A 27,323-nucleotide genomic window follows, 5' to 3' on the forward strand; every position below is an offset into this window, starting at 1 on the left:
GGTAATATATTTTAATGCACCAACTGATGATATATTGTTGCGTAAGAGGGTAATTTTTAATTCCAAACTGCACTCCAGGTAATTGAATTATTAAAAGGTAGTATGTGCTTACTACAAACTGTGTTAACTATGTGTTACTGGAGTCCAACAATTCTTTATTTTAATGGCACATTTTGTGATTGAAAACGAAGACCTTAAGTGTAAATATAGAAATGAAAAAAAATTTTAATTAGTTTTTTTTGTGTGTGTAGGTTGGTGGTAACAAGGCAGGAGTAGTGCGGTTTCTGGGAGAGGCAGACTTTGCGAAGGGACAGTGGTGTGGAGTGGAACTAGATGAACCTCTTGGCAAGAATGATGGAGCTGTAGCAGGGACCAGGTAAAGACCACTGGAAAAGACACACATATATATATATATATATATATATATATATATATATATATATATATATATATACACACACACACACAGTATATATACACTACCGGTCAAAAGTTTGGGGTCACTTAGAAATTTCAATTCCACTCCATTCCAGACAGAATACCAGCTGAGATCAGTTGCATTGTTTTTTAATCAGGGCAGCAGTTTTCAGATTACACAATGTACTTACATAATTGCAAAAGGGTTCTCCAATGTTGTAGACAGAAGTGGCTGATCTTTAATGCAATATCTACATTGCCCGTTATCAGCAACCATTCATCCAACAGTCCAAAGGCAACTTCTGTTTACTAATCTGATATCATTTTAAAAGGCAAACTGAGAAAACATTGGACAACCGTTTTGCAATTATGTAAGCACATAATGTAATCTGAAAACTGCTGCCCTGGTTAAAAAAAACAATGCAACTGATCTCAGCTGATATTCTGTCTGGAATGGAGAGGAATGGAAATTTCTAAGTGACCCCAAACTTTTGACCGGTAGAGTGTGTGTATGTATGTGTATATATATATATATATATATATATCTGTATTAACAAAATCATGCAGTAACAGGTAAAGAAAATGTTCCTAAACCACCTGTCAGTGCTGAGAGTTCAGTTGGTGCCTGACTGTTTTCTCTCAGATACTTTCAGTGCATGCCCAGGTATGGTCTGTTTGCTCCGGCCCACAAGGTGACACGGATCGGCTTCCCGTGCACCACACCGACCAAAGCGAAGAGCTCACGGAGGAGGTCCACCCTCAAGAGGAGCCCGAGTGCTTCCTCCATCAGCTCGCTCAGCTCCGCCACCTCCTCCATCAGCGGCAAACCCAGCCGAGCGGGACTGGTAAGACTTGTTGAAGTTCTGTATGCATAGGTGGAAAACTCATCTTCATGTTTTTTGTGTCCTGAATTAAATTTTTTTATCGATGTGATAAGGAGACATTTTGAATAAATGTATTTGTCAACTCAAAAAATGTGCAGATTAAACTGTAAAACTTTCAAAGGCAACTACAGCATGATTTGAATATGCATTAACTGTTTTTAACCATGCAAGTGGCAATGTCAGTCAAATCTCTACACCTATTGCCATGAAACTTTGTACAAACATTCATGTTGTACTCAGAGGATGAGTCCTACTGACTTTGCTGATCCCCTGACTTTTTATCTAGCGCCACCAGTAGGTCAACGTTATCATTTATCCTGTATAATATCTCAACATCTACTTGATGAATTTGCACAAACGTTTGAACAGATATTCACGGTTCCCAACCAGTGTATCCTATTGACTTTGGTGATCATCTGAGTTTTCCTCTCACGCAACCGTGAGGTTCACAAATGTGATTTTGAGTGAAATATCTCAACAAATGTTGGCTGGATTGCTGTAAAATGAATTAGATAAATAGTTATAACGTGGGTGATCCTCTGACTTGTTGTCTAATGCCATTATCAGGTCAAAACCTAAACTTGTCCAACGTTTTATGACTAAATACCTGCAAAAATAATGACATTCCCATCAGCCAGCTGAACCACAATCTTTACCGCGGAACTCAGGATCTGAAAAATCCCCAAAATCCACCCGACCTCCTCCCTGCGAACATCATTTCTTATAAACAGTTGTCTATATTGTGTTTGTGGTGTCAATGTATCCCAGCCAATTTACTTGTTTTTGTCTAGGAAACAGTATCAGACAACATACAAACTTGTAAATGTGAATCTATCTGTCCCTGTATCTTTCCAGCTGACAGAGACATCTGCTCGGTACGCTCGTAAGATCTCTGGCACCACAGCGCTGCAGGAGGCTCTGAAGGAGAAGCAGCAGCACATCGAACAGCTGCTAGCAGAGCGAGACCTGGAGAGATGTGAGGTGGCGAAGGTTACGAGCCATGCAGGAGAGATGCAGCAGGAGATGGTTGTGCTGAGGAAAGGACGGGATCAGGTCAGATACATGCACACGTCTGTTGTCGGCAGGCAAACAAGAACACAGGCAAATAATAAGCATAAAGACAATTTAGCACAAAAAGGGAGACTTAAAATAGATTCCAAAACAAAAAATGTAAAGCTAATGTTTAAAGTGGTTTACATGTTGGTGATTGGAGCTTAATGTGCTGTTAATGCCAGAATCAACTCTTAATGTTTGGTGTACCTTCACCAAGTCAACTCATGCTAAGTGTTCTTCATTCTGTGTGTTTACAGTATGCAGTGGAGATGGAGGCAAAGCTGGATCAGCTGCGTTCGCTGGTGGAGGCAGCAGATCGAGACAAAGTGGAGTTGCTCAACCAGCTGGAGGAGGAGAAGAGGTGAGTCAGACTCTGCCTGCCGCCTGCACATGAATCTGTTTCTGGATAAAGTCCGAGCAGTGGTTAACAGGTGTGACATTGTTTGTATGTGTCACTGTATGATATGTACAGTTGGAGGACATTTTCATTATTGTTCCTGTTTGACAGAAAAGTGGAAGATCTCCAGTTTAGTGTGGAAGAGGCCTGCATCACCAGAGGAGACCTAGAGGTAACTTGTGGTTATGTAATCTGTAGGGATGTCACGAGACCAAAAATCTAGTAGTCTGTACCGATACCAAAGTCAATTACCACGTTATGTAAAAAGAAAAAAAAGAAGAAACTAATAATAATACTTAAACATTAATTCCTTTATTTAAACATTTGGTGGGGCAGTGTCATGTCACTCTTCTTTCAGTGTCAGTGTGTTGTTTGTTTTTTTTATTTAAGTTTTGGTGTGGAGTGGAGGGGGCAAGGAGAGCGTGATTCACATGTAATCTGGAGAAAACGTCAGTCTTCTGGACCCCACAGCTCGCTGGCACTGCTCTGAAGCCTGGCGTCACCACACATGCCAGCGTATGGTGACGTCTTCCATGAGTTCACCAGGTGAAGTCATGAAAGCCGCCGCCGTAGATGTAGGCTACGGTAAAGCCGTGAGCTGAATTGCGGTCAAGCCGTGCACGGAGATGAGGGGCTATTTGCTGTTTTTCCTAGTCGGCGTTCTTCTTCAGCATTTGGCGGCAGTCTAGAACATTTGTAACGTTAGGCGTATATACTGTACTGCCCCCGTCTGGTCCGGAAGGATTGCATCCCCCGGTACCTACGGCACTGTAGAAAAATGAGTACCGTCACGTTTTTTTGAATTTTGGTACCGAAGTACCCGTTCTTGTGACATTCCTAGTAATCTGGTTCTCAATTAAACATATTCTCTCACTCACTTCAGCTATAAAAGTCTCACATTTCAGGCTCAATTATTAGTGAAATTCATGCGTGAATTATTGACAAACTAGATGGATAGTTGATTAACTTATTTGAAATAACCTTTTCCACTTAGTTGTAGATAATATCAACCTTTAGCCCTCCTGTATACACGTTTCTAATGAACACCTGAGTTTGATCTCTTTTGTTTTTTACTTGCTCTGGTCATATGACTTTTAAATGCTACTATTGCTTTGCATTTCCTGATGATTAAATAAATCATTCTGTCTTAGGTTTTTCCTTTTCCTGTGCTGTTTCAAGATCATTAATTAGTTTTTTTGTTCATACACAATTTTCTTCCTGCTCTTTTTTATTTATTCATTCATGCTTAATTCATTCATGACCATCCTCTCGTCATCTTTTCATCCACATGCCTGTTCTTGAAAGCTGTTTTTGTCTCGCCTCGCCTTCAGTCTTCTTTCTTGCTTTCATCTTCCTCTCTTGTCTGCATCTTCTTCACTCTTCAGAGGGAATTAGTGCCTAAATTAGTGTCCTTCAAGAATTCAAGCAAACAAGTGTCAGTAGAAGAGAAATAAAAATGAGGAATCTGAGAGTTAGAACACCTGATATTCCTCAGAGCAGAATGTCAATCTTTTCCTTTGTTCACAACCAACTGATGTAACTGAAATGTAGGAAACCTTCAGTGCTTTCTTACTTACTGGCCTTTCTCTTTAAAGTCTTGTCTTCCTTCTGTATGTGGCACACAAAGCTGGCATGTTGCATTGGTGTTTGTTCTCCTTCTCTTCCTGCTCTCTCTTACTAACAGATGCAGTCCAGACTGGAGCATGCCCACATAAAGGAGCTTGAGCAGAGCCTGCTCTTTGAAAAGACCAAAGCTGAAAAACTCCAGAGGGATTTAGAGGACACTAGGGTAATGCTGGCTGTCCCAGTCCCACAGCAGGACTGAGTGATGTGCTTTCCCCCCACTGGGTTTATTAATGATGGCACAAAATACAGTACAGGCCAAAAGTTTGGACACACCTTCTCATTCAATGCGTTTCCTTTATTTTCATGACTATTTACATTGTAGATTCTCACTGAAGGCATCAAAACTATGAATGAACACATGTGGAATTATGTACTTAACAAAAAAGTGTGAAATAACTGAAAACATGTCTTATATTTTAGATTCTTCAAAGTAGCCACCCTTTGCTCTGCTCTTTGGTCTAATGTCCATTCCTTGTGTTTCTTGGCCCAAACAAACCTCTTCTTCTTGTTGCCTCTCCTTATCAGTGGTTTCCTAGCAGCTATTTGACCATGAAGGCCTGATTCGCGCAGTCTCCTCTTAACAGTTGTTCTAGAGATGTGTCTGCTGCTAGAACTCTGCGTGGCATTCATCTGGTCTCTAATCTGAGCTGCTGTTAACTTGCGATTTCTGAGGCTGGTGACTCTGATGAACTTATCCTCAGCAGCAGAGGTGACTCTTGGTCTTCCTTTCCTGGGGCGGTCCTCATGTGAGCCAGTTTCGTTGTAGCGCTTGATGGTTTTTGCGACTGCACTTGGGGACACATTCATTTGTTAAAGTAATGATGGTAAAGTAATGATAATATTTCTCTTTACTTGGCTGATTGGTTCTTGCCATAATATGAATTCTAATAGTTGTCCAATAGGGCTGTCGGCTGTGTATCAACCTGACTTCTGCACAACACAACTGATGGTCCCAACCCCATTAATAATGGAAAAAATTCCACAAATTAACCCTGACAAAGCACACCTGTGAAGTGAAAACCATTTCAGGTGACTACCTCATGAAGCTCATCAAGAGAATGCCAAGAGTGTGCAAGGCAGTAATCAGAGCAAAGGGTGGCTACTTTGAAGAATCTAAAATATAAGACATGTTTTCAGTTATTTCACACTTTTTTGTTAAGTACATAATTCCATATGTGTTCATTCATAGTTTTGATGCCTTCAGTGAGAATCTACAATGTAAATAGTCATGAAAATAAAGAAAACGCATTGAATGAGAAGGTGTGTCCAAACTTTTGGCCTGTACTGTATATTGCAGGAACCACAGCGTGCAAACATGCAATGTCAGATTAATCACAAGTTGCTTCTCTCGTTGCCCTGACATGGGGACATTAACATCTCATCGGCCTTGAGCTTTTCTAATAACTAGTTCTATCATACTAAAAATGATGCATGTGTGCACGCAATTACAAAAAAAGTTAGTCTGATAGAGTCTGGAAATGCCTCTGCTTTTGACGATGTCGGTCATCATTTTTCTTCAACAAATCCCATGAAAAAAACAAAACCAAAAAAACTAACAAAAAAATGTGTTAGTTTGTCTTTTATTACTTTTCCTATCTGTTGCACTCAAAACCAGAATACATTGTTTACTTCTAAAGATGTAGAACTTTAAAACAGCTCACAAACATATATTTTCTTTAAAAAGAAAAAAGGCTCAGTATCTAAAACAGCTGGCCACTGTAGTTTTCAACAAACAGAAGGAAATAGTGCATGTGTTGGGGACTATTTTCAGCGGTGGATTAAGCCACATTTTGTGCTCTAGTGAGTATTTGTGGCAGCAGAATGGTGTGTGTGGGATTGAGTCAAAGTGGTCTACAGTGTATGTGTTCAAAATGATGAAGGAACATGTCACCCAGTGCAACAGTTTGGCTTTCAACAGTTTTTGGACAGCAATGGAACTCTATGGCACAGAGGAAGAAGATCTATACAAAGTAATACTTGTTAGTAGATACATTCACTGTTGCTTTTTGTCTTTTCATGGGATTAATTGACCATAAGAAAAATGTAGAACACTACTATTCTTGGTCTTTTAACCAGAAGGTCCCATCTTTGACCGGTCTTTCTCCTGGAGTAAGACTGGCTTGCACCAGATTCTCCGTTGGTGGTTGAAACTTTGCTCCGGTCCTCCTGTGGAGTGGATTTTTCTTTCAATCAATGAATCAATTGTATCCACTCAGAATAAGTGTGGTTTATTTTATGGATGATATGAGATTTACAGGCCAAAATTCTTGACTTTTGACTAATTATAAATGTAAATAACTAAGAAAATAATTAAAAAAATAATTAAAAAAAAAAAAAAGGGCTTTAAATTTTAAATTTTTTTAAAATATTTTTTATTTTTTTTTTGATACTGACTTACATGAGAAGATTTATTTAATTTTAACTTATTTTTTTCGGATGTTTTATAGACAAAACAATCAATCACAAAAATAATTGTTAGTTGCAGTTCTACAATATCCACATACAACGTTCTTAAAAGCTATCTTGACAGTAAATAAAACTATAAAAATCAGAAAATCAGGTTACAACTTATATTTGTTTATTTTACTACACCACCAAGGTCCACTGTTTCCGCTACTACTCCCCTCTGTCAGCTCTCCTTGTCCGTTTTTTTTGTCTTCATGTCTCCTTTTCTACATTCTCTGCTTCAGGTGGCCACAGTGTCTGAGCGCTCCAGGATCATGGAGCTGGAGAGGGAGGTGGCCGACCTGCAGCTCAGGCTCCGGGCGTCCCAGCAGAAGGAGGACGCTGCGTCTCTGTCCCAGCAACAGATCAGCAGCCTCAAGGCCCAGGCACTGTCTCAGGAGAAAAAGGTTTGTGGAAAGAGAGTCAGCGTCAGAGCCTGGGCAGCAGCTGTATGATACTCTCCGCTTGTAAAATAGATTATTCATCATTGTCGTACAATTTATGGCATAATGTAAAACAGAAAGAATGTACACAGTTTCTATTTACAACCCTTCTTTTAGCCCCTAATGTAAATAGGCCTGTGTTCCTTCCTATGCTTGGTTTGTTAAAGCTGCTGTGATGATGCATCATTTATGGCTCAGGTTTACATGTATTTCTATACCATGTGTCTCCAACAGATCAGTGAGCTGAGTGTTGACATAGAGAGCAAACAGAAAGCAATTCAGTCTGTGCAGCAAGATAAGAGCTCTCTGGAACAGCAGCTAACCAGCCTGGTAAGAAGGAGGAAACTTGGTACATAATAATCACAAATAAACAGAGAAAAGAGATAACGTGACTATTAAAAAGAGGACGACGTAGACATAAAATCTCCAACATTTCTGGCTTCCAATATCGGTTATAAAGTGATTTGGGCCTTTTAAATATACATCTTTGTTATTTAGACATGTACTTCGTTACATAAATGTGATTGCAGTTTTACACTCATTGCACTCATTTAGTTCATACATGGTATCGTGCTAAAGATTGAGGCTAACACTGCACGTAAAAACTAGTTCTCTGCACATCAAGCAACAATTCTGCTTCTCAGAAAAAAAGGACTGATCACGCTGATTGATTTGCAGCATTTAATGGAGCAAACAGGCCGATGTTTCAACACAACTGTGTCTTCATCACAGTCAAAAGAAAAGGCAAAAAGACATCATCTCACCAGTTGCTGATTCATTTAGAAGACATGGATCCATGTAGAAGACATGGACATAAGCATACAATGATATAATGTAGTAAATGTTCTTCAACTGAAGTGTAGAGCTAGTTACTATTCACATTTGAAAAGCTGGGACCACTGGATTTGTTTGGCATTTTTGCTTTAAAATTACATTACGTTATTTATCCATTATCAAAATAGTTGATTTATTTATTGTGTTCAATGAATTCACTAGTTATTTTAGCTCTAAAAGTTTCACGGAAATGTTATTAGGTCTGCCTTAGTAATAATGGCGTCATAACCTTTACAGAAAAGTGGCTTCGGGAGTTTATTCTAACAGATTTCCGTGATGAAGTGCACGTCTGTCAGGGTCCATTCTGTAACTGTAGTTTTACCTTATTTGTCTTACTTTTTCCCTGTGAGGTGTTTTGCTCGTGGGCATCGTTAAAGTGGCCTCATTAAGAGAGGCATTTTATCCACAAACCTCGCATGTTTTCGGGGCCCAGTCATTATTAGCTCAAGGTACAAGAATGTGACTATGTGAGCGATTAGCTCGTAGTCACGCTGATGTTTCTCCTTTTCAGAGACAAAAGCTTGAGACAGCTGAGGAGGATAACAGGAGGACAGCAAAGACCATGCAAGGTAATCGTATCAGATGTATCTCAACTGAGTTTATGCTCATTAGAAAGTGTGTAATCAGTTTTTTTCTGAGTGAAGATGATTATGGTATGTTTATAGTTGATGTTATCTTTCTGATTTCTGTCAGAACTGGAGCAGAGTGTGGAGCAGTCAAAGAAAGAAATCCAAACCCTGAAAGAGGAGATTCAGTGCAGAGAGAAAGAGCTGACACAGGTAGGTTTACACATGTAGTCAGTGGTTGATAATAACGGAGTACATTTACTCAAGTGCTGTACTTAAATTCAAATTAGAGGTACTTGTACTTTACTCAAGTATTTTTCCAATACTATTCTTCTAATCCACTACATCTCCAAGGTAAATGTTGTACTTTTTACTCCACTACATTTGTAGAGAGCTTTAATTACTTTTCCGATGATTTCCTTCCCTTCCTATCCAGTGGAAAACCACGTATCTCCAGATGTTTTGATGTTGATTGTTTGTGATAAACTGAAGGATGAAGTGTTCCTTTACGTGTTGAGAAAATTCTCCCTACTTCTCAGCTGGAAAATGCATCGTCACAAAGCTGAAAACAGGGCTGTTTTTCTGACGCCACGACTTGGTTCTCACAGGACAGCAAGGCTACAAACATATGATTTTATAGAAGATGATGCATTGCTGTAGATTAAACTACCCAACAGTATATAAAGGAGTTAAACATCTACAGCAGTAAAATGCAACATAAACATTAATGCAGCTGGAATATTAATCCAGAAACATCAGATAGAAGAAGAGGAAAACACTGACAGGGAACATTTTACTGCAACAATGAGTACTTTTCACACTTAAAGTAATATGCACTTTTACTTAGATAAAGAATCTGAGTACTTACACCCACTGCACGTAGTCAGTGTACAGTTAAGTGGCCTTTACTTTAATAATCCTTCCTTAAGTAACCTTCCAGTGTGCTATTATTCAGACTTAGTGAAGCTCTCCCTCTCTAGAGCTGACTATGGCCTCAGGCTATTTTTCTATGTTGTTAAAACATTACTAACACACACATGCACACATTACTCTTATTCCCATTTGGGTTTGATAAGTTGACGCACCAGTCTTCTTCTTTTTTTCTTTTTTCATTCAAGCTGTACAGTTTTGCAAAGGTCTATCAGCTGTGGCTGCTTGTCATCATGATTTGAAAAAAGATGGATGTAGAAACAATGTAGAAATACTCCGTTAACATTAAAAGTCCTGCATTCAAAATCTTACTTCAGTAAAAGCACAGAAGTATTAGCATCTATATATATACTTAAAGTACAAAAAGTCACACAAAACAAACACGTGAGCTTATACAGTATATCAGCAGTAACATAAATAAAGTGGTAAAACAGAGTCCTCTCTTTCAACTGCTTTAATATTTCTAAAAGGATTCTCAGTAGACATTACACTTTGCAGTTATAAGCGAGTGTTTTGTTATCTTTCCCTAAAGTCCAAGCTTTTTGCTCTTGCTTCATGGGAAACGTTACAAATGGATGTGAAATTGAAACAGCTGAACAAGCTTGAGGCTCGCTCAGTAAAGGGCCTTTCCTTTTTTAGCCAACATTTTTTAATGACCTCTTATCTTTCCGGTCTATTTATGGAATGCTGTTTTTTAAGTGCTCACGTCCGTTTAGACTTTGAGCCTGAACTTGAGAGTGATTTTGATCTTTGTGCCTTTTGTATGTTTGTTGTGCAAAAGAGAATCTAAATTATATCTAATTTTAGGCTTTTCTAATTGATATTTAAAATGAACAATGGATCTAATGACAATGTGTAAGAGAACTATCACCTGACTCTGCAGTTCCCCTGAGCTCGACAGAGTATTTTAGCATCTTTCAGCTCATTGTTTTTGTTTTTACGCCCTGTAACCTTACTGTTTACTCTTTACTGATTTGCTTTCAATGCTTTTATCAGCATTGTTTCCAGCAGCTGCTGTTTTTCAGAGAAAAAGCTGTAAAAAGCCACTGTTCACTAATAACGACCTGCTGAGCAGCAAACAGACTCAGTAAGAGACTAGCTGGTGAACTTAGTGGAGCTTAGCAGCTAAAGAGACGGATATTTCCCTCAGGAGTTGGTGGAGGACAAAAAAGCAGAAAGAAAGAGAATATTGGACATTCATCAGGTAGGGACAAAGACTCCTAATGAATCATCATCGGGATTCTCCCTAACCCTAACCCTCTGCCGGATGTGGAAATAAGCAACTGTTTGCCAACAAGTTCAGCATATCAACCTAAAAGTTGATGATATGTCAGTGTTGTGTTTACAGCCTGTTTCCACTGTCCCAATGTGGCCAAAAAATATGTTAATACAGCTATAATTAAATGTTACACAAACACATTTTTTTTAATAATTTATATAGACTTTGCTGCTATTCAAGAGAGGATAAGACACATTACACAACATACTAAAATAATATAAAAAAAATAGATAATACCCAGAAAAATGCTTTGCTTTTTTGTCATCATATTTAATGATCTCAGCAGGACATGTTCTGTTTCCCCGTGATCTCAAAATAACGATTTCATGATCACGAAAAAGTATTTTGAAAGTTGAAAGGAGAGACTTCTTTTTTCTGGACAATATGTAATGTCGAGATCAGGCAATAATAAAACCATTTTCTCTTGATCACAAAACAAATATTCTCATGAAAACAAGCTGGTTTTGTCATAAATAATATTTGTCTGCTACATATTACCATACCCTGTGGAGCTAAATATTATTAATGTTTTTTCAGGCTACTGAAAAGTCCGAGAGGACGGCCCTGTCTTTTGAGCAGCTGACCAATGACAATAAGACACTGGAGACACAGGTGAGCAGATACAGCAGTGACTGTACTGTCACTGAAGGCCCCAAGTTGTCATTTTATTAGAAGTTGTATTTTTGGTATGCTGTTTGGACAATCTTTACACTCTCACACATCACATATGCAGTGGTAACGGTGGCAGATTTAGCACACACAAAAAAAAAAAAATCTTTGAAACAAAATGAAGATAGAAGCAAACAAAAGCATCTTCTCATGTCTAGCCTTGACAACTGCTACAAGCAGATTTTATCAGCTGTAGCTAAAGCTGCTGTCTCCGACCACAGCAGGACATTGCTTACCGTAGCTTCCATGTCAGTACTCCTGCCTGCTTCTCCAAACTGTTGTCGTGCCGACCGCCATCTACTGTAGCTAACACACTGACTATGGACAAGTAGCTCATACAACCTTCAAAAAATTCGAACTGTCCCTTTAAGTGTCCACAGCCCTGTGAAAGGATTCACACGTGCACATGCATACGTTTAGCATTTGAAGCCCGCAGGGTTTTTATTACGTATTCAGGATGGCCACACTGACCGCATGTGACTGTCCAAGTCCCAGTCATCGCGTTTAATCAGCCATGCATGAAATACTGTGGGCCGTCTCATTCTCGCTCTCTTTTATTCTCTTCTCCGTGTCTTCCCTCTCAGCCTCCATCTGTAACTTGATATTTTTATCATTTCATACTCCAATCCGTTCCACCTGCAGCCGTTCCCTCAGCCCGTGGCTCTCTGGTGCCCTCTTGTTCTCCTACATTCCCTCTGACTCCAGCTGTTTGTGAGCTCCAGATGTTCATGACAGCGAGGAAAATCGAGACGGGAGATTAGAGACGGAACGTAAACATGCTTTCTGTTCGGTCGTATCTATTTTAGTCATCCCGTGGCATAAATCTTTTTCATGATGCAACATATTTCAGCACTGCAACATAACTTAGGGGACTCTACCTGCTGTTATTGGGGATTGAAGTATTTAAGGCACTGATTTTAAGGTGCAAGAGGTTAGTATGATCCCCAGAGGAAAAATCTGAACTATAAAAGAGCAATTACACTCAAGTTACAAGGAAAGCAGTACACATACATACAGTATCCAAGGCCTGTATTGTACTTGTAAACTAACCGTATCAGTTAGGAAACGTAGTGTTTGTCTGTATAATATAGAAATATTATATAGTACGGGGCGGCCTCTAGCTCACCCAGTAAGAGCGTTCGGTAGGTTTGAATCCATCCCGCTGCTCTTTGCTGCGTGTCATCCCCCATCTCTCTCCCCCTTTGTGGTCTATCCACTGTCATTAAAGGGAAAAGCCCCAAAAAATAATCTTGAAAAAAAAAGGAATATAATATAGTACATAATGTAATAAAACAGTACAACAGTTTACACACTTAATTAATAAATAACTTAGTGAATATAAAATACATATGTATTATAATTAGAAAATGTAATAATAATCCTTCATTAACTTAACTATATACACCAGATACAGATGCTTCATAGGAGGAGTTTTAGTTTTTGACAAATACAATAATAAACACGAAAAAAGGTCCTTATTTGTGCTCACAGCTACGTAATATTGTGTAATACATAATTTATTATACTACCTATATATAATAAATTTGGGGGTGGGTGGGGTGTTAAAATAACGTGTTACCTCATTACATATTTATTTATATATTTAATTTTAGTCATTTTGCAGTCCATAGTGTTAACTGTGTGTTATAGTATAGTATAGTGAAATAAAATACGCACCTAAAATAAATACCTCCATACCACCGCCTTTATACAGTACTAGTGTTGTCAGAATGAGCAGACAATGTGACCCTTTCTCCATGACATTGTTCTTTTCTACTCTTTGAATTTAAATTCAAATCGATCATTATAGGCAATAAACAAAAGTGGCATTGCTGACTAAAATGTTTACACTCACCTAAACAGGGCACAAGGTAACATACAATATTTAAAGGTTTGACTGAACAACAGACAAAATACTTACCTACATCAAAAATTAAAAAAAGTTTTTGCAGCTTTAATGAAGAGAACAGGAGTTCAGTCTCTGTGGAGTCAAAGAAACAGACGTAATTTATTCAGCAGGGATGCTCTAACATCTGCTTCTGTTCGCTCAGCCATGTTGCTGTAAGTTGTGATGTAATGCTGCGTGTGTGTGTGTGTGTGTGTGTGTGTGTGTGCGCGCGCGCATGTGTGTGTGTGTGTGTGTGTGTGTGTGCGCCGCATGTGTGTGTGTCTGCTTCTCTTCGCTCAGCCATGTTGCTGTAAGTTGTGATGTAATGGTGGGGGGGGTGGGGGGGGGTGTGTGTGTCTGTTTGTATTGTGCGCGTGCGTGTGTGTGTGTGTGTGCGTGTGTGTGTGTGTGTGTGTGTGTGTGTGTGTGTGAGAGAGGTCTGGCTGGACACAACATTGCTTTAGTTAATGAACAGTTTGGCCTCTTGTCTGTCACATCTGTTGTATGCAGAGCTGAAACTTTGACAATCAATTAAATAGTTTGAGTGTTTTTATTAATATCATTTTTAGTTTGTGTAATTTTTAAGCCTTTTATTAGAGATCACCAGTAGGGAGACGACAAGGAAATGAGGTAGAGAGATGCAACAAAATGCCAGAAAAATTGCAGTTTTCAGCTTTTCAGTTGTGGTTATTTGCTGTTTTTCTTCATCTTTTATGAAAATGAACTAAATATTTGGGGATTCTTGTGTAGAGAGGGAGATAGAGACAAAATACCAACATGCTTTTTGTTTTGTCATGCTTAATTTCATCCTTCCACAAACCTTTTGGTTTGAACGGTGTCTCAGTTGTGGTTATTTGCTGGTTTTCTGATTTATTCTGATTTAGTTTTCAGATAGATAGAATATCTTTGGGTTTTGGAGTAATGGTCAGCCAAAAGGAGCTTAAATATGTCGAAAATGATCACCATTCTCCGACCAAAAGAGAAAATAAATGACCGATTAATCGATAATAAATAAAATTGTTAGTTGCAGCGCCAGTTAGAGCCTCTGTGTGTACAACACATCACTAAAACAGTATAAGACCCAATATGAATGACTCAAACTAGAGACATGGAGACTCCCCTGTTTGTGTCACTTTTTGAGAAAAAATTGCCAACAATTTGCTGGTTTCAGCTTTTAAGTTGTGGTTATTTGCTAGTTATTGTAATATTATAATAAACGGAGTATTTCTGGAGTCTAGTGGGAGATGGAGACAGAACATTAACATGCTTTTTGTTTTCAGTTGCAGCCCTAGTTAGACCGTCTGTGTACAGACACATCACTAAAACAGTATGAGAGACTACAACATTTTGGCTTGTAGTTTTTATCAGACCTGGTAGTGTAAGGAGTCAGCTAGCGCCTGCAGGTCAGGTCAACTACTTTGCTGTGATTCATGTTAAACACTGAATGAAAGGTGAATCGTTTAGAGGAGTGTGTACATATGGTGTTGGAGATGGGGGGGAAACGAGAGTGTGAGCAGCAGAATGCTGGTGGGGGGGGGGAGCTTATTCTGGTCGGGCTTACATAATGGAAGTGCTCAGCTTCTTTAACACAACTGTGTGTGAGAGAGAGAGAGAGAGAGAGAGAGAGAGACTGCTGAGGCGACACGCTCTCCATTTCCCTCTCGCAGCCGTGCACGGCGGGGGATGAGAGCTGATGGTTTATTGATGCCCAGCTTGTTTTAGTCTACATGTGATGCTGTAGAGAGAGAGGGTGACATAGCAACAACACTGCTGTTGTTTAGCAGGTGAACATAGTTTGAAATCCAGCAGTGGTGAGCTGTTTAGGTATGGATATAGCTGCTCTGCATCAGGGCTACTCCAGTAACATCTACTCACCTCACTACCAGGTAGGATTGTCGGCTTTTGTTTTGGTTTTCAGCCCGGGATTCAAACCTGATCAGTGCAGCAGATTCAGGGGCATTTTACTGCCACTGTACGCAGGTAGAGATGGTGCTAATTTGTCTCTAAATAGGCTTCTTTTTTTTTTATTTATTTTTCTTCTCAAAGAGAGCAAGGAGAAAACACTCATACACATGTATATCATACAACATTTGAAAACATTTTGCATCTCTAATTAGCTCTTGTCAATGATTATTTGTCTTGCTGTTGGTGTAAGATTTCGTGATGTAAGATTTCGTGATGTAGCCTGTGCTTCTGACCAGAGAAGATAACCTGTCTACATTCTGCATTTGTGTATATTTATGCATGTTTATATGTGAGCACGCTGTGCAGACCAGATCTCGCTTTGGAGGTGTAGGTATATATTGTTGAGGTGTTTAAAAAAGTCAAAAACTCCCATGCAAAGGCATCCAAAACACAGTTGATAACACACTTGACGAAGTGTTAATGTGCAAACAGAAACATGCTGCAGGCGGTTTCAGTGTGAATCGTTAAAGATGAGTTTTTTATTTATTTTATTTTATCTGAAGCCAGCTGCAGAAAAGGCATTGATTTAAAAGTCACTTGTTAATTAGTCATCGACTATTGCTATTTTAAGGCTGCGGGGCCCGCAGCCCTGCACGTGCCGATTTCATGATGTATGAGATGTGTTTCGAATCACAGATACCTGACTTTACTAGTATAGTAATAGTAACTAATAGTTTGCATGGGTTAAAGTTGGAGTAAGTGATGTCTTTGAGGCTTTTATTTTTAGTTTCACATGAATTGAACCCTTTCTGCTCTCTGCTGACTCAAATATCAAGGTGTTGTGTATTTTAAGAATTAACCGCAGTTTCACTTTTGATGACCCAGAATGTCTCTTTTGGGACTGCAGCATTGCCTCTGATTTTAAATGGGACATGGGAATATAATGTTGAATATACAGTATGTTTATGGTGTATAGTAGGGCTGAAATGATTGGTTGATTAATCGATTAGGGGTCAACATAGAATTAATTAGGTCAACTTTTTATAAGTATGTACGTATGTTTTTGGGGGGGAAGGTGGAGGCGTTTCGTTTTTTGCGTGTTTACAGACAGTAAAGAGATTACATGAAATTAGCGAGATTATTAGTGAGATGCATGATAAAGGTCTCGGGCGGGACTTGAACCAGGGTCATTCTGGTTCATTCCTGGAATCTTAACCCCTAAACTTTGGGATTGCCCCAGTTGGGAACTATTTTGATATCTGATAAATTGTTTTAATACATTTTCAAGCAAAAGTGCCAAAGATATGCTGGTTCCAGCTTTTGTAACATGAAGATTCCCTGCCTCTCTTTATCTTATCGTGTGTGTGTGTGTGTGTGTGTGTGTGTGTGTGTGTGTGTGTGTATATATATATATATATACTGTATATATATTTGTCTTATTTTTAAGTTTTAAATCTAAACAAATATAGGCTAAAAAAGTTCAAGTATTTGTAGCTGACATTACAACAGCATATTTGATGATCTCTTACTCTCCTGATGGCTTTATTCTTCTCTGTCGTCACATTGGATCCTCTTTAAAATACAAGGACGTCATTTCAGATGGGATTCAAATTACTGGAGGAACAGCCAGTTCGGAATCATTAATTGCAGCTGTAATTATCACAGAGTGAAAATGTATCCACATGCGTGCTCAGGATGGGATTAAAATCACTGACTAGTGCAAGTAATGGTAAAATCACCCCATCTCCCCTTGAGAAATAAATCCAGCCCGAATCAGGCTGAAGTGTACAGTAAAAACATTAATGCTTTGAATATGTTAAGATGAGCAAAAGAGAAAAACTCTTACTCCCCTTATGTTCTTTGTTGTTCTAACTTGGTGTGTACATATTCGTTCTGACCCTCTTTCCTTTCCTGTATCTGTTCCTCTGTAGCTCGAGGCTTTAAAACAGCAGAACTCCAAATACCAGGAGGAGCTCAGTCTGTCGAAAGAGCGGAGCAGCTCAGAAAACCAGCGAATCGGAGTCCTCTGCAAGGAAATGTGAGTACTCATGATAACTAATGTGTTTTTTCCTGGCACGTGTTGCCTCTAAAGGTGACCCCAGCCAGCCAGTTCATTAGACTGGTGTGGTTAATCTGCCCTGTGGGTCTAAACTGATGATTAAAAATCCAGCCTGCATTTTCAAGCTCTAATGAAATAAAGGACTCTGCAAATGTGGCTCGATTTAATTGCTTTTAAACATTTAAAATAAACATTTGAAAAACTCAGTGCTAAAATGTCAAATGTGTTATTAACGTGGCTCCGTCTGTAGCTCTCCAGAAGGAATGCTTCTACTTGTAAATATGCTTTAAATTGTTGTGTAAAGCCCATAATTAGCCAGAGGGTGCTATTATGTGATTATGGATGATGGATGATGGTAAAGCACAATGCCCAACACTCATAATCACAATAAAAAAAAAAATCTCGCATATAATATAATATATATAATATATAAAACATTTCAGACCAAGAGTCCTCAAAATGTTGTTCATCCTTAAAGGACAGGGTTAAGATCCTTAACTACAAATACTGTATTCTTTTGACATTACATGTTACCCTTTATGTATGTTATAGTATAGTATAGTATAGTATAGTATATGTATGTTTCAGATGTACTTGTCCGGTAGCGTTTGGTTTCCATTCATTTCCGTATGGATTGAAAAATCAAGTAAATCCACAAATTTCTGTAAAAGCGGCAGTATTATTATCATTGTGTGGAAACCAGTGTTGGGCAAGTTTTTTTTGTAAAGATTTATTTTATTGAAAGATGCTCGATTAACAGTACAATTGCAATATGTACGATACATAAACATTTCCTTTCATGCATGGAAAAATAGATTTAAAAGAGAGAAAAAGGAAATATACACTTACGAACAGATACACATATCTGTAGAAGAGAAGGTTAATTATAAACACAATAACGATTGGAGTTAGGCAAGTTTCCTGAAAACTGTAATCAAGTACTCGTTCCACATTACTCATGAAACACCTAGTTACATATTACTTCACTAATAATCAGCATCAAAAGCAATTAGTTAGATTACATTACATGTCATTTAGCTGACGCTTTTATCCAAAGCCACTTACAATTGCTTTATATCAGAGGTCACACGCCTCTGGAGCAACTAGGGCTTAAGTATCTTGCTCAGGGACACGTTGGTTGATGTATCGCAGTGGGAATTGAACCCTGGTCTCCTACACCAAAGGCATGTCCACTGCGCCATCACCACCCTGACACCCTTGCATTTCACTTTACTTTACTTTCTTATGGAAATGAATGAAAACCAATGGATCCATTGAGTGGATGAAAAAATGCATTCAGACTTGTAAAACATAATTTTGTCGCATAACGGTTTGCTATGGTGTAAAGTACTAAATGGAAACATGAAACACCACGGGTCTGGCCCTTTTAAGACCTCTCTGGAGCGATGAGAGCAAAACATGATAAAGCAAGATTCATCACCGATTCCATCTTTTAACAGCAATGTTTTTACTTTACTTTGTTGTGTTTGTGGTAAATCTCCAGCCTGATGTCAAGGTCTATTTATAGTGTGTGTGTGTGTGTGTGCGTGTGCGTGTGCGTGTGTGTGTGTGTGCGTGTGCGTGTGCGTGTGTGTGTGCGTGCAGAAGTATGTGGTGTGCTTTTGAGTCTTTCATCATTCTGCCACACCTCCCCTGAGTCATCAGAGCTGTGACGTCAGAGCTCCAGATGGATCCAATTGGCTGAATTATAGTCCTCAATATGTAGCATCCTGAAGGAGGGGTAGCCGACGGAGATGTCAACAAATAGCTTTAGTTACAGTGAAACAAAAGCAGCTTCATCCTCCTTAAGGAACGTCTGTTTTTCTATGAATGCCGAATTAAAAACACAAATGTCTATTAATCATGTTAAACACCTCTGTGGCTTCATTACAGTTTCCTTCCCTCCACCCCCATCCTGTCTCATCTCAACAGTGTTCCTCCATCCTTCCTCAGTCTGATGTTATATAATCGCTCCCTCTCTCCTCCTAGGACCGCCTGGCTCCTACATGGCGGCTGCTTTCACTATGACATCAGAGTGTGTGTGTGTGTGTGTGTGTGTGTGTGTGTGGGGAATCAATGTGGCTCTTGTGGCATCTGAGAGAGCAGCTGTGTGCACCACAGCTCAGATTTGTGTTTTGTTTTTGGTGCTACTGTGGGTCAAATCCTCAACACTTTGTCTGTTGTTGTTGTTGCTGCTGCTGTGTAGGCTTTATTTTCCAGAGAAAAACTGTCCTCATGTACAAGTTATGCTTTTTAAACAAGAGTCCACAGCCATGCTAGCAGCTCCGTGAGGCTGTACTGTGGCACAGCGGTGCTTTGAGCTAAGCGCTAACGTCAGCATGCTAATATGCTCACAATAGAAATGTGCTGATGTTTAGCAGGTATTGTATTCACCATTTCAGTTTAGCGTGTTAGCATGCTGACATTTGCTAATTAGCAGTGAACACAATGTACATCTGAGGCTGATTGGATTAGGATGAGTTTTGCAGGTATTTCGTCAGAATAAAGTATTAGTCAAATTAATGTTTTGACCCTATGAAAAGTGGAGGGATCAAAAAAGGTTATTACAATTCATCCTGAGGTGAACACGAATTTAATAACCAAATGTTATGGAAATCCAGTTGTGGAGATAAATTATGTAAAAAAAAAACACAAATGTTAACCTCATGTTGGCGTTAAAAGAAAAGGTCCAAGGATCACCAAAGTCAGTTGGATTCATCCTCAGGAAGATACATGGTTTTACTAAATTTAATGACAATTAATCCAAACATTGCCATTTAATTCTGGACCAAAGTGGTCAAACCGATCAGAAGAAATGAATGCAGCTTTAGGATTTCTTGTTTTCATCAATGTGTTTTGGTGTGTTGCAGTTTGAGTTCTCTTTGGTGAGACATGAAGCATAGAACTACAGTAATATTCAATTATAGATGAAGCATGAAACAGTTTCCCAAGTAAAATTGGAGAAGCTGATGCTCAGCTGCTTCACGTTGTGCTACATTTGTTTCTTTTACATCCTAAAAGAGAATAAAAGTGACAGAGACAGCATTGATGTTTCAAAGTATATGTGATGAACCATTTTTATATATACTATATATATATATATATATATATATATATATATATATATATATATATATAGTGCAGTTTCCGTTAACTCCTCCCTGTTGTGTTTGAGTGGCGTGGATGCTGTAGAGGCATGGCCGATGTGATTATACAGCAGGCAGCTAAACATTTCACCCAGCTGGTACTCAGATGAAGCTATTAGTCACACGTAGCTTCTTCCTTTGACACAAATCCTAAGAATGACCCACATGGAGCTAATTTCAATTTCTCCAGAAAACCATTTGGTTCCAGCATCCAAAAATATCCAGATTCATAAATTCCCAGACAACACAGTCTGCGCAGCTGTCTCGGGGTCTAAATTTGATCTCTTGCTCAGATTACAGTGTCAGCTTTATGATATCCTGATGGTATTTTTTTCACGAATTGTGGATGTACTGTATCACTACTGTATCTTTGTAGCACTACAGTGTATTAACCACTGTGGGCTTTACAGCTGTCAAATCCTTTAAGATGTTTAAAATAGGACGATGTAGAAGTCTACATAAGCATCAGATATACACACAACAGATGGCTTTTCGAGTCTGTGGATTATATCATTGTAGGTCCAACTGATTCTGCCTCTTTTTAGTAATTGACTTGAATACATCTTATATTTTTAAACCAGAGCTTTTTTTAATAGGCTTGGTTTGCTTTAAAGCTGCTATAATCAATATTTTATAATACAGTGTGTATGTGTGGGGCGGCCTCTAGCTCACCTGGTAGAGCGCACGCCCCATGTAGGCTCAGTCCTTGCCAGCGGCCCGGGTTCAAATCAGACCCGAGGCCCTTTGCTGCGTGTCACCCCTCTCGCTACCCCATTTCCTGTCTCTCTTCAGCTATGTGGAATGTAAAAGGGATCGATTGAAGTGATTAACCATGCGGTCCATTTAATTGGATAAAAAGTGAAACAAGGGCTGCAACTAACAATTATGTGAAAACATATCCATCCTAGTTTTATTAACTCCAGGGTGACATCTTCAAATGTCTTGTTTTTACCCAACGAACAGTCAAAAATATATTTGACAGATTTATGACATAAAACAGACAAAAGCGGGAAATCCTTTGTGTTACAGTTGCTTAAAACCATTACAAAATGACTTACTAATCTAACTTACTAATCCTTGCAGCTCTGAGTGAAACCATAAATCTTTTGTAACATTTTCTCTTTTCTGTCACACATAACACAGAAAAGTGCAAGTTCATCTAACATGTAACAGATAGACTTGACAGCTCAGAACCAAATCTAGAATGAGCACTTTTCATAAATTTTTTGCACCTAAAATCAAAGCAGGTGAAACATTCAATTCTTTTGTGGGTGTATGTCCGTATGTGTGTGTATGTTTAACAGATGTGAACACATCTGGCTGCACACCAGATTTGAGCATACAGCAGCGATGGTGACACAGATATACAGTATCACCGACTCTACAGGCTTCAGTGCAGCTCTTTAAGTGTGTCGCCTCTCCTTTTCTTTCTCGTCTCTCTCAGTGAGGAGCTGAAGCTGGCCTCCCAGAAGTCTCAGCATCTCGACGAGGTACAATACTGATCTTTCCGAAATCTGTATTATTATATACGTGATTTCCTTCATCCCGTTAAAGATTTGTTAAGTCAGAAACTGTGATTTGATGAATAGGTTTCGGCATAGCGAGGATTTACTTCCTGCTGTGACTAAACTCTTAAAGCTCAGACGGGTTTAGCTTCTATTTAAATGCCTCTATATTTGTGTGTGTTTGCCTCTCAGCACAAAGACGGCCGTAACATGCCAGACATGAAGACCAGGTAAGAAACTAGGAAACATGTTCCTTGTATGCTATTTCTGTCTATTTCTGTCATGTGACTTCTTTTTTTTTTTTTAATACAATCGCAGACTCTGGCTTTGATATGTTATCTGACAGCCACTTGTGTAGTTGTACACACTTTAAATACTTGAAAGTGTGAAAATTGATGCTTTTAAATGTGTGATTTAATTGATAATCATAAATCCATATTTATGGACGTTTAAGTTAATCATTAACTAACTGATTATACACTGGCTCGTAATAGGTCACACCCTTATTAATTCCTTATTCAGCATTTATAAACAGCACATACACAGCTAATTAATGGATTATAACACACTATTATGTAGTTGTGTGCAGATTTAAGGACATGTTTTATTTATAAATGCATTTCTCAATAATTCCACTGATAAATCATCCTGACTGGTATACAAACAGTTATTAACAGAATGCAACTAACGATTGTTTTCATTATTATTTTATTATTATGTGTAATATGTTGTTTTCACTGCAGGAAGAAGTATTTAAATAATTGACCTATGTAAAAGTAGAAAAAAAGTTCAAACTGTATGTTTTTGTACGTAAAATATTAATCCGAAAAGTGACTATAAAACTAAATAAATGTAGTAGAGTAAAAAGTCAAATATTTGCCTCTGAAAGTGGAGTAGACATATTGAAATATCCATGTGATATACAAGTACCGAACAATAACAGGGTTTATTCCTGACAGACTTTTTCATATCTGATAGTGCAGTTAGATGTTTAAAACTTATAACATCTATTCATTGTGTTTGGTCTAATTTTCATCCCTTACTAAGTCTGGAAACAAAAGAAAGTTTGTGTTGTCTCACGCGTGCGTCTGAGCTCAGTAATCGGGGGATTAAAAAAACAACTCAGCTCAACCTTCAGAGCAGCGACTTACGTTGAGAGTGAACGCTGGATAAAGTGAGGATGATAGACGGCTGAGGCAGGTTGTGTCTGATGTAAGATCTGAGAGACAAAGTGAAGGAGAAGGGCTGTGGAAGGCAGCCGGCAATCTCTGTGGTGTCGGCCGGAGGGAAATGAAGAGGTGATGCACGATAATTAGAGCAGAAGTAATAGATTTGGAGGGAGTCTTCTCAGGTGAACATGGAAAAGACGGGAGATGTGATTCGGTGAAACGACCTGCTTCACATCTAGTTTAATTTATCCATAAAACAGAGATGTTGTCGACTGGGTGTCACTGATCTGTTACAATTGATTTTTGGAGGCAAGTGGTTGAAATCCTCAGCTGTAAAGTCCACTGAGCTTCAGCGAAGGTGATTCTTGGTTGTGAATTTATATTGATTTCCTGGTTCTTCACCAGACCAAGCTCTGGTGATTTTTTTAAGATTGACCATTAGTCTGGGGAGTCTGCTCTGTATTGTCTACTGCACAAGAGCCGCGATCAACGGGCTTAGTTCAAATGACTCTGTACGCAATTGGCTAGTCCTTCAACCAATCAGACCAACCATCCAGGTGACGTAGCAGCGACAGCGGCATCAACGGGTTGCTGCGCTTCGGTGGCCGCCATGTTGAATTTAAACGAGAAGCTGCTTGGTCGCTTCTCCGTCGTCATTGTGTAAAACCCGCCAATAGCGCACCAGGTGGACAAGGCTGTTTGTGATTGGTCCCCACAGATTTGTAACGGAAGCAGGATAGAAAAATGTACAGGTTTCCAGCCTGAACTGCAGGGCGAAATCAAATCGCCGGCAGATCAGGCTGGGGTTACCCACTCTAGGTTTTTCACTGTTTGATTAATGTTAATGTAAAATCCATCTATCTCTTCTAATCTATTATGTATTAAAATGGCTTGGTTTGATTTCACAAGTATAAGGGGAGCAATGAAGTCCTAAAGGCTTTTTATTTATGCATATATATTAAAGGTACCCTCTGGAGTTTTTGACCACTAGCAGCTCTATGAAGCCGTGTTATGGAGCTATGTTTTGATGGCGGTAATGCCCGAACAACACATAGTAACGCACCAGTAAAGGCATTGAAGAAGAATGCAAGCTAGCAAACACAAGGAAGGAAATAGATTCTAAACATTAGTTAGACCTCAAGGATACACACAATGCTTTTAGGGAAGAAACACTAAATGTAAACACAATAAATTCAATGTAAACTGACAATAAAGTAGAGTAAAACTCTACAGTGTACCTTCAACCAAGCAAATAACACATTATAATCACATTTGGTCCTCACGAAGAAACTTGAAAATTTGCCTACAAATTCTTTAATACATTTCTGAAAAAATGAAAAGTAATTAGATCCATAGTTTGACATTTTGGAAAAGTCTCTTATTCACTTTAGTGAGAGTTCAATCAGGAGAGACTTTATTAAGAGAGAACAATACAATTTAGCATGATTACAAATAATTTGAGAAGAGTCGTTGGCGTTTAGACTCCATCGTGACGTGGTATATTTAGGATTTAGGGGGGTAGTGATGCCGGGATTATTTGAGGATATTTTCCCCCCTGGGGTCTAGAGATTGGTGGTGGTGGTGGGGAAGAGAGTTGCTGAAGACCTGGAGGACGATGTGAATGTGGAGCAGAATTGGTGTGATGAAGACTGGAGGCGAAGGAGGGCCGCATCTTTTCGTACTGAAATGACAACTGACCGTAGCAGAGAGGAGAACAGATTTCAAAGTTTGACAGCAAGGAGATGATTGGCTAAGATCGATCAAGTAAGATCTGGTTGGACGTGGCCGGGTTAGCTCAGTTGGTAGAGCAGGTGCACATATATAGAGGTTTACTCCATGACGCAGCGGCCACGGGTTTGACTCTGACCTGCTGCCCTTTGCTGCAGGTCATTCCCCTTCTCTCTCCCCTTTCGTGTCTTCATCTGTCCTGAGGAAATAAAGGCCTAAAATGCCCCAAAAATTGATCTTAAAAAAAATAAAAAATAAAAGATCTGGTTGGACTACTAGAGTGAACACCCACAGAGTAGAAGGTGGAGAGAGATGCGGAGAGAAATGAGAATGGATGAGTGAGTAAAGGGAGGTTTTTGCTAAGCTTCATTTAGATGAGAAGTTTGACACCACACTGAATATGAAGCTACAGCCAGGAGTCAGGTAGCGTAGCTTAGCATAAAGACTGGAAACAGGGGGAAACAGCTAGCCTGGCTCTGTCCAAAGGTAGCTTAACATTTGGGTTTACGTCTCAGCTGTTTTTTGAATAAAGATGACCTCAGTCAACCTATTGCTACTCTCTAAATCTCTCCATTTTTCCACAGAGAAACCATTTCTAATCAGGAAACGGAACAGAAATCCACTGGAGCCTTAATCTCCGACAAAGACCAGGAACTGGAAACTCTGAGGAATGAGGTACTGGCGCATGACTTTTAAATCTTTTCTTTTAAACGTCATTCTGTTGTTTTTCTGAGCCGTGTGAGGGATTCATCCGTTTGTCATCGGTCACTGCAGATCGCCGTGCTGCGAGGAGAAAACGCCACGGCCAAGACGCTGCAGTCGGCCGTGGAGACGCTGGAGAGAGACAAAGCGCAGCTGCAGAGCCGCGTTCACAGTCTAGAGCAAAGGCTCATGGGAACGCAGGCCTCCGAGGGAGAAGACAGGGAAGCTCTATCCTCAGGTGAGGAGACGGCGATGAGAGCGCTGGCGCTGTTGTGGCGCGGACAAGTTTCCTTTCGTCAACCTGTTTTCTGATTTTTTTCGTGCAGGCGATGCAGCTCTGGAGCAGCTGAGGGAAGAGAAGGAGTTCGCTGAGGGGCAGGTGAGACTGACAGGACTCTATCGAATCACTTCACGGTTCACGGTTCTTATCTGCGGCCACATGAAGGTGATCTGTGTCTCGATTCGTCTCCATCAGATCAACTTCCTGAACAGCGTGATCGTTGACCTGCAGCGGAAGAACGAGGAGCTGAAGATCAAACTGAAGAAGCTCGCTCTGGCTGAGTTTAACGGCAACGACGGGACAGATGGGTAAGAAATATAGAAAATAATAGAAATACACAGTGATAGCGGCACGTTTTCTTAAAAAAATGTGATGGAATATGCTATATGATATTTATGCAATTTTATGTGATGAAATTGCGGGAACTTGCAAAAATTGCGGTTTGATGAAAAAGAGAAAAAAAGTGATTCCCCCCCAACACCCTGCTTTTCGATGATGTTCATGTCGCGTAATTACGTCACTTCATAACGTTCCCATGGCAACAGGGGAAAATGGCTGCTAGATATATCATGGGACTTTTTTGCAATGAAAATGCGGGGATTATGAAATCATGCAAGCCTCGCATATTTTGCGCAGAAATCGGCAATTTATGCGGCGAAAGTGCGGCGTATTTGAAAAGAATGCAGCCCCCGCATAAATATGCAGACTTTGGCTGATTATGCATTGGATTATGCGATCGCACTATCGCGTTTTTCTGGAGAGACTGTACAACTACCACTGCAGTTACCAAATGTAAAGTTACTTTGTGAGTCGAAATAAGTGCGTTAGTGCGGCGGTCAACAGAAAGCGTTCGCTCCCTGGCTCACCCCCCCTCTGTCAAAGCCCAAAAACAGGTGAAGCAAACAAATATGTTATCACTTCCGCTCAAACCGCGATGAAAACGGCCACCACCTACAATATAAGTCCACAATATAATAATCAATAAATAATATAAATGATGAGACCATAAACAACATACAATATGTGGCTCCTACACGCCAGATTACTGGAAAATGAAAATAATCAAGCTGTGAGCAGCCCAATTCGATTTATTTGTTTTTTCTTTAAAAAAAAAATTAGCTTAGTTAGAGACCTTAGCTTAGTTAAGCATAAAGACTGGAAACATGGGGAAACAGCTAGCGTGGCTTTTTCCCAACCTGTAAAGCTCAATGATTAACATATTATATGTTGTTTGTTTAATCTGTATAAAACATTTGGTCTTAAAAAGACACTTTGAAACAAACATCGGAACTCTTCTGACACTTTTGATTGAATAAATGTACTGCTTTTTGAGCGGTTGTTGGTATTGCTTCTGATTTTCAAGGTCCCATCACATGGTGCTCTTTGGATGCTTTTATA

At 39.3% G+C, this 27,323-nt stretch overlaps 1 protein-coding gene across 3 annotated transcripts in view; it reads left to right on the top strand.

Annotated features, from left to right (window-relative positions):
• clip1b (CAP-GLY domain containing linker protein 1b) overlaps positions 1 to 27,323 on the top strand; it is a 37,295-nt gene that overhangs the window by 8,451 nt on the left and 1,521 nt on the right. For 2 of the 3 annotated variants that reach the window (XM_039778974.1, XM_039778973.1), the window contains 18 exons: positions 252 to 376; positions 1,061 to 1,262; positions 2,157 to 2,354; positions 2,612 to 2,715; positions 2,863 to 2,923; positions 4,436 to 4,540; positions 7,068 to 7,229; positions 7,500 to 7,595; positions 8,611 to 8,668; positions 8,793 to 8,878; positions 11,412 to 11,486; positions 17,268 to 17,374; positions 21,986 to 22,031; positions 22,239 to 22,276; positions 25,528 to 25,618; positions 25,718 to 25,883; positions 25,972 to 26,024; positions 26,121 to 26,233. In XM_039778974.1, the coding sequence (XP_039634908.1) occupies positions 252 to 376; positions 1,061 to 1,262; positions 2,157 to 2,354; positions 2,612 to 2,715; positions 2,863 to 2,923; positions 4,436 to 4,540; positions 7,068 to 7,229; positions 7,500 to 7,595; positions 8,611 to 8,668; positions 8,793 to 8,878; positions 11,412 to 11,486; positions 17,268 to 17,374; positions 21,986 to 22,031; positions 22,239 to 22,276; positions 25,528 to 25,618; positions 25,718 to 25,883; positions 25,972 to 26,024; positions 26,121 to 26,233 (1,886 nt within the window). The remainder of the gene's footprint in view (positions 1 to 251; positions 377 to 1,060; positions 1,263 to 2,156; positions 2,355 to 2,611; positions 2,716 to 2,862; positions 2,924 to 4,435; positions 4,541 to 7,067; positions 7,230 to 7,499; positions 7,596 to 8,610; positions 8,669 to 8,792; positions 8,879 to 11,411; positions 11,487 to 17,267; positions 17,375 to 21,985; positions 22,032 to 22,238; positions 22,277 to 25,527; positions 25,619 to 25,717; positions 25,884 to 25,971; positions 26,025 to 26,120; positions 26,234 to 27,323) is intronic. The other variant, XM_039778975.1, reaches the window with a different exon arrangement.

This window comes from Perca fluviatilis, chromosome 17 (genome assembly GCF_010015445.1).
Source record: "Perca fluviatilis chromosome 17, GENO_Pfluv_1.0, whole genome shotgun sequence".
Classification (NCBI taxonomy): Eukaryota; Metazoa; Chordata; class Actinopteri; order Perciformes; family Percidae; genus Perca; species Perca fluviatilis.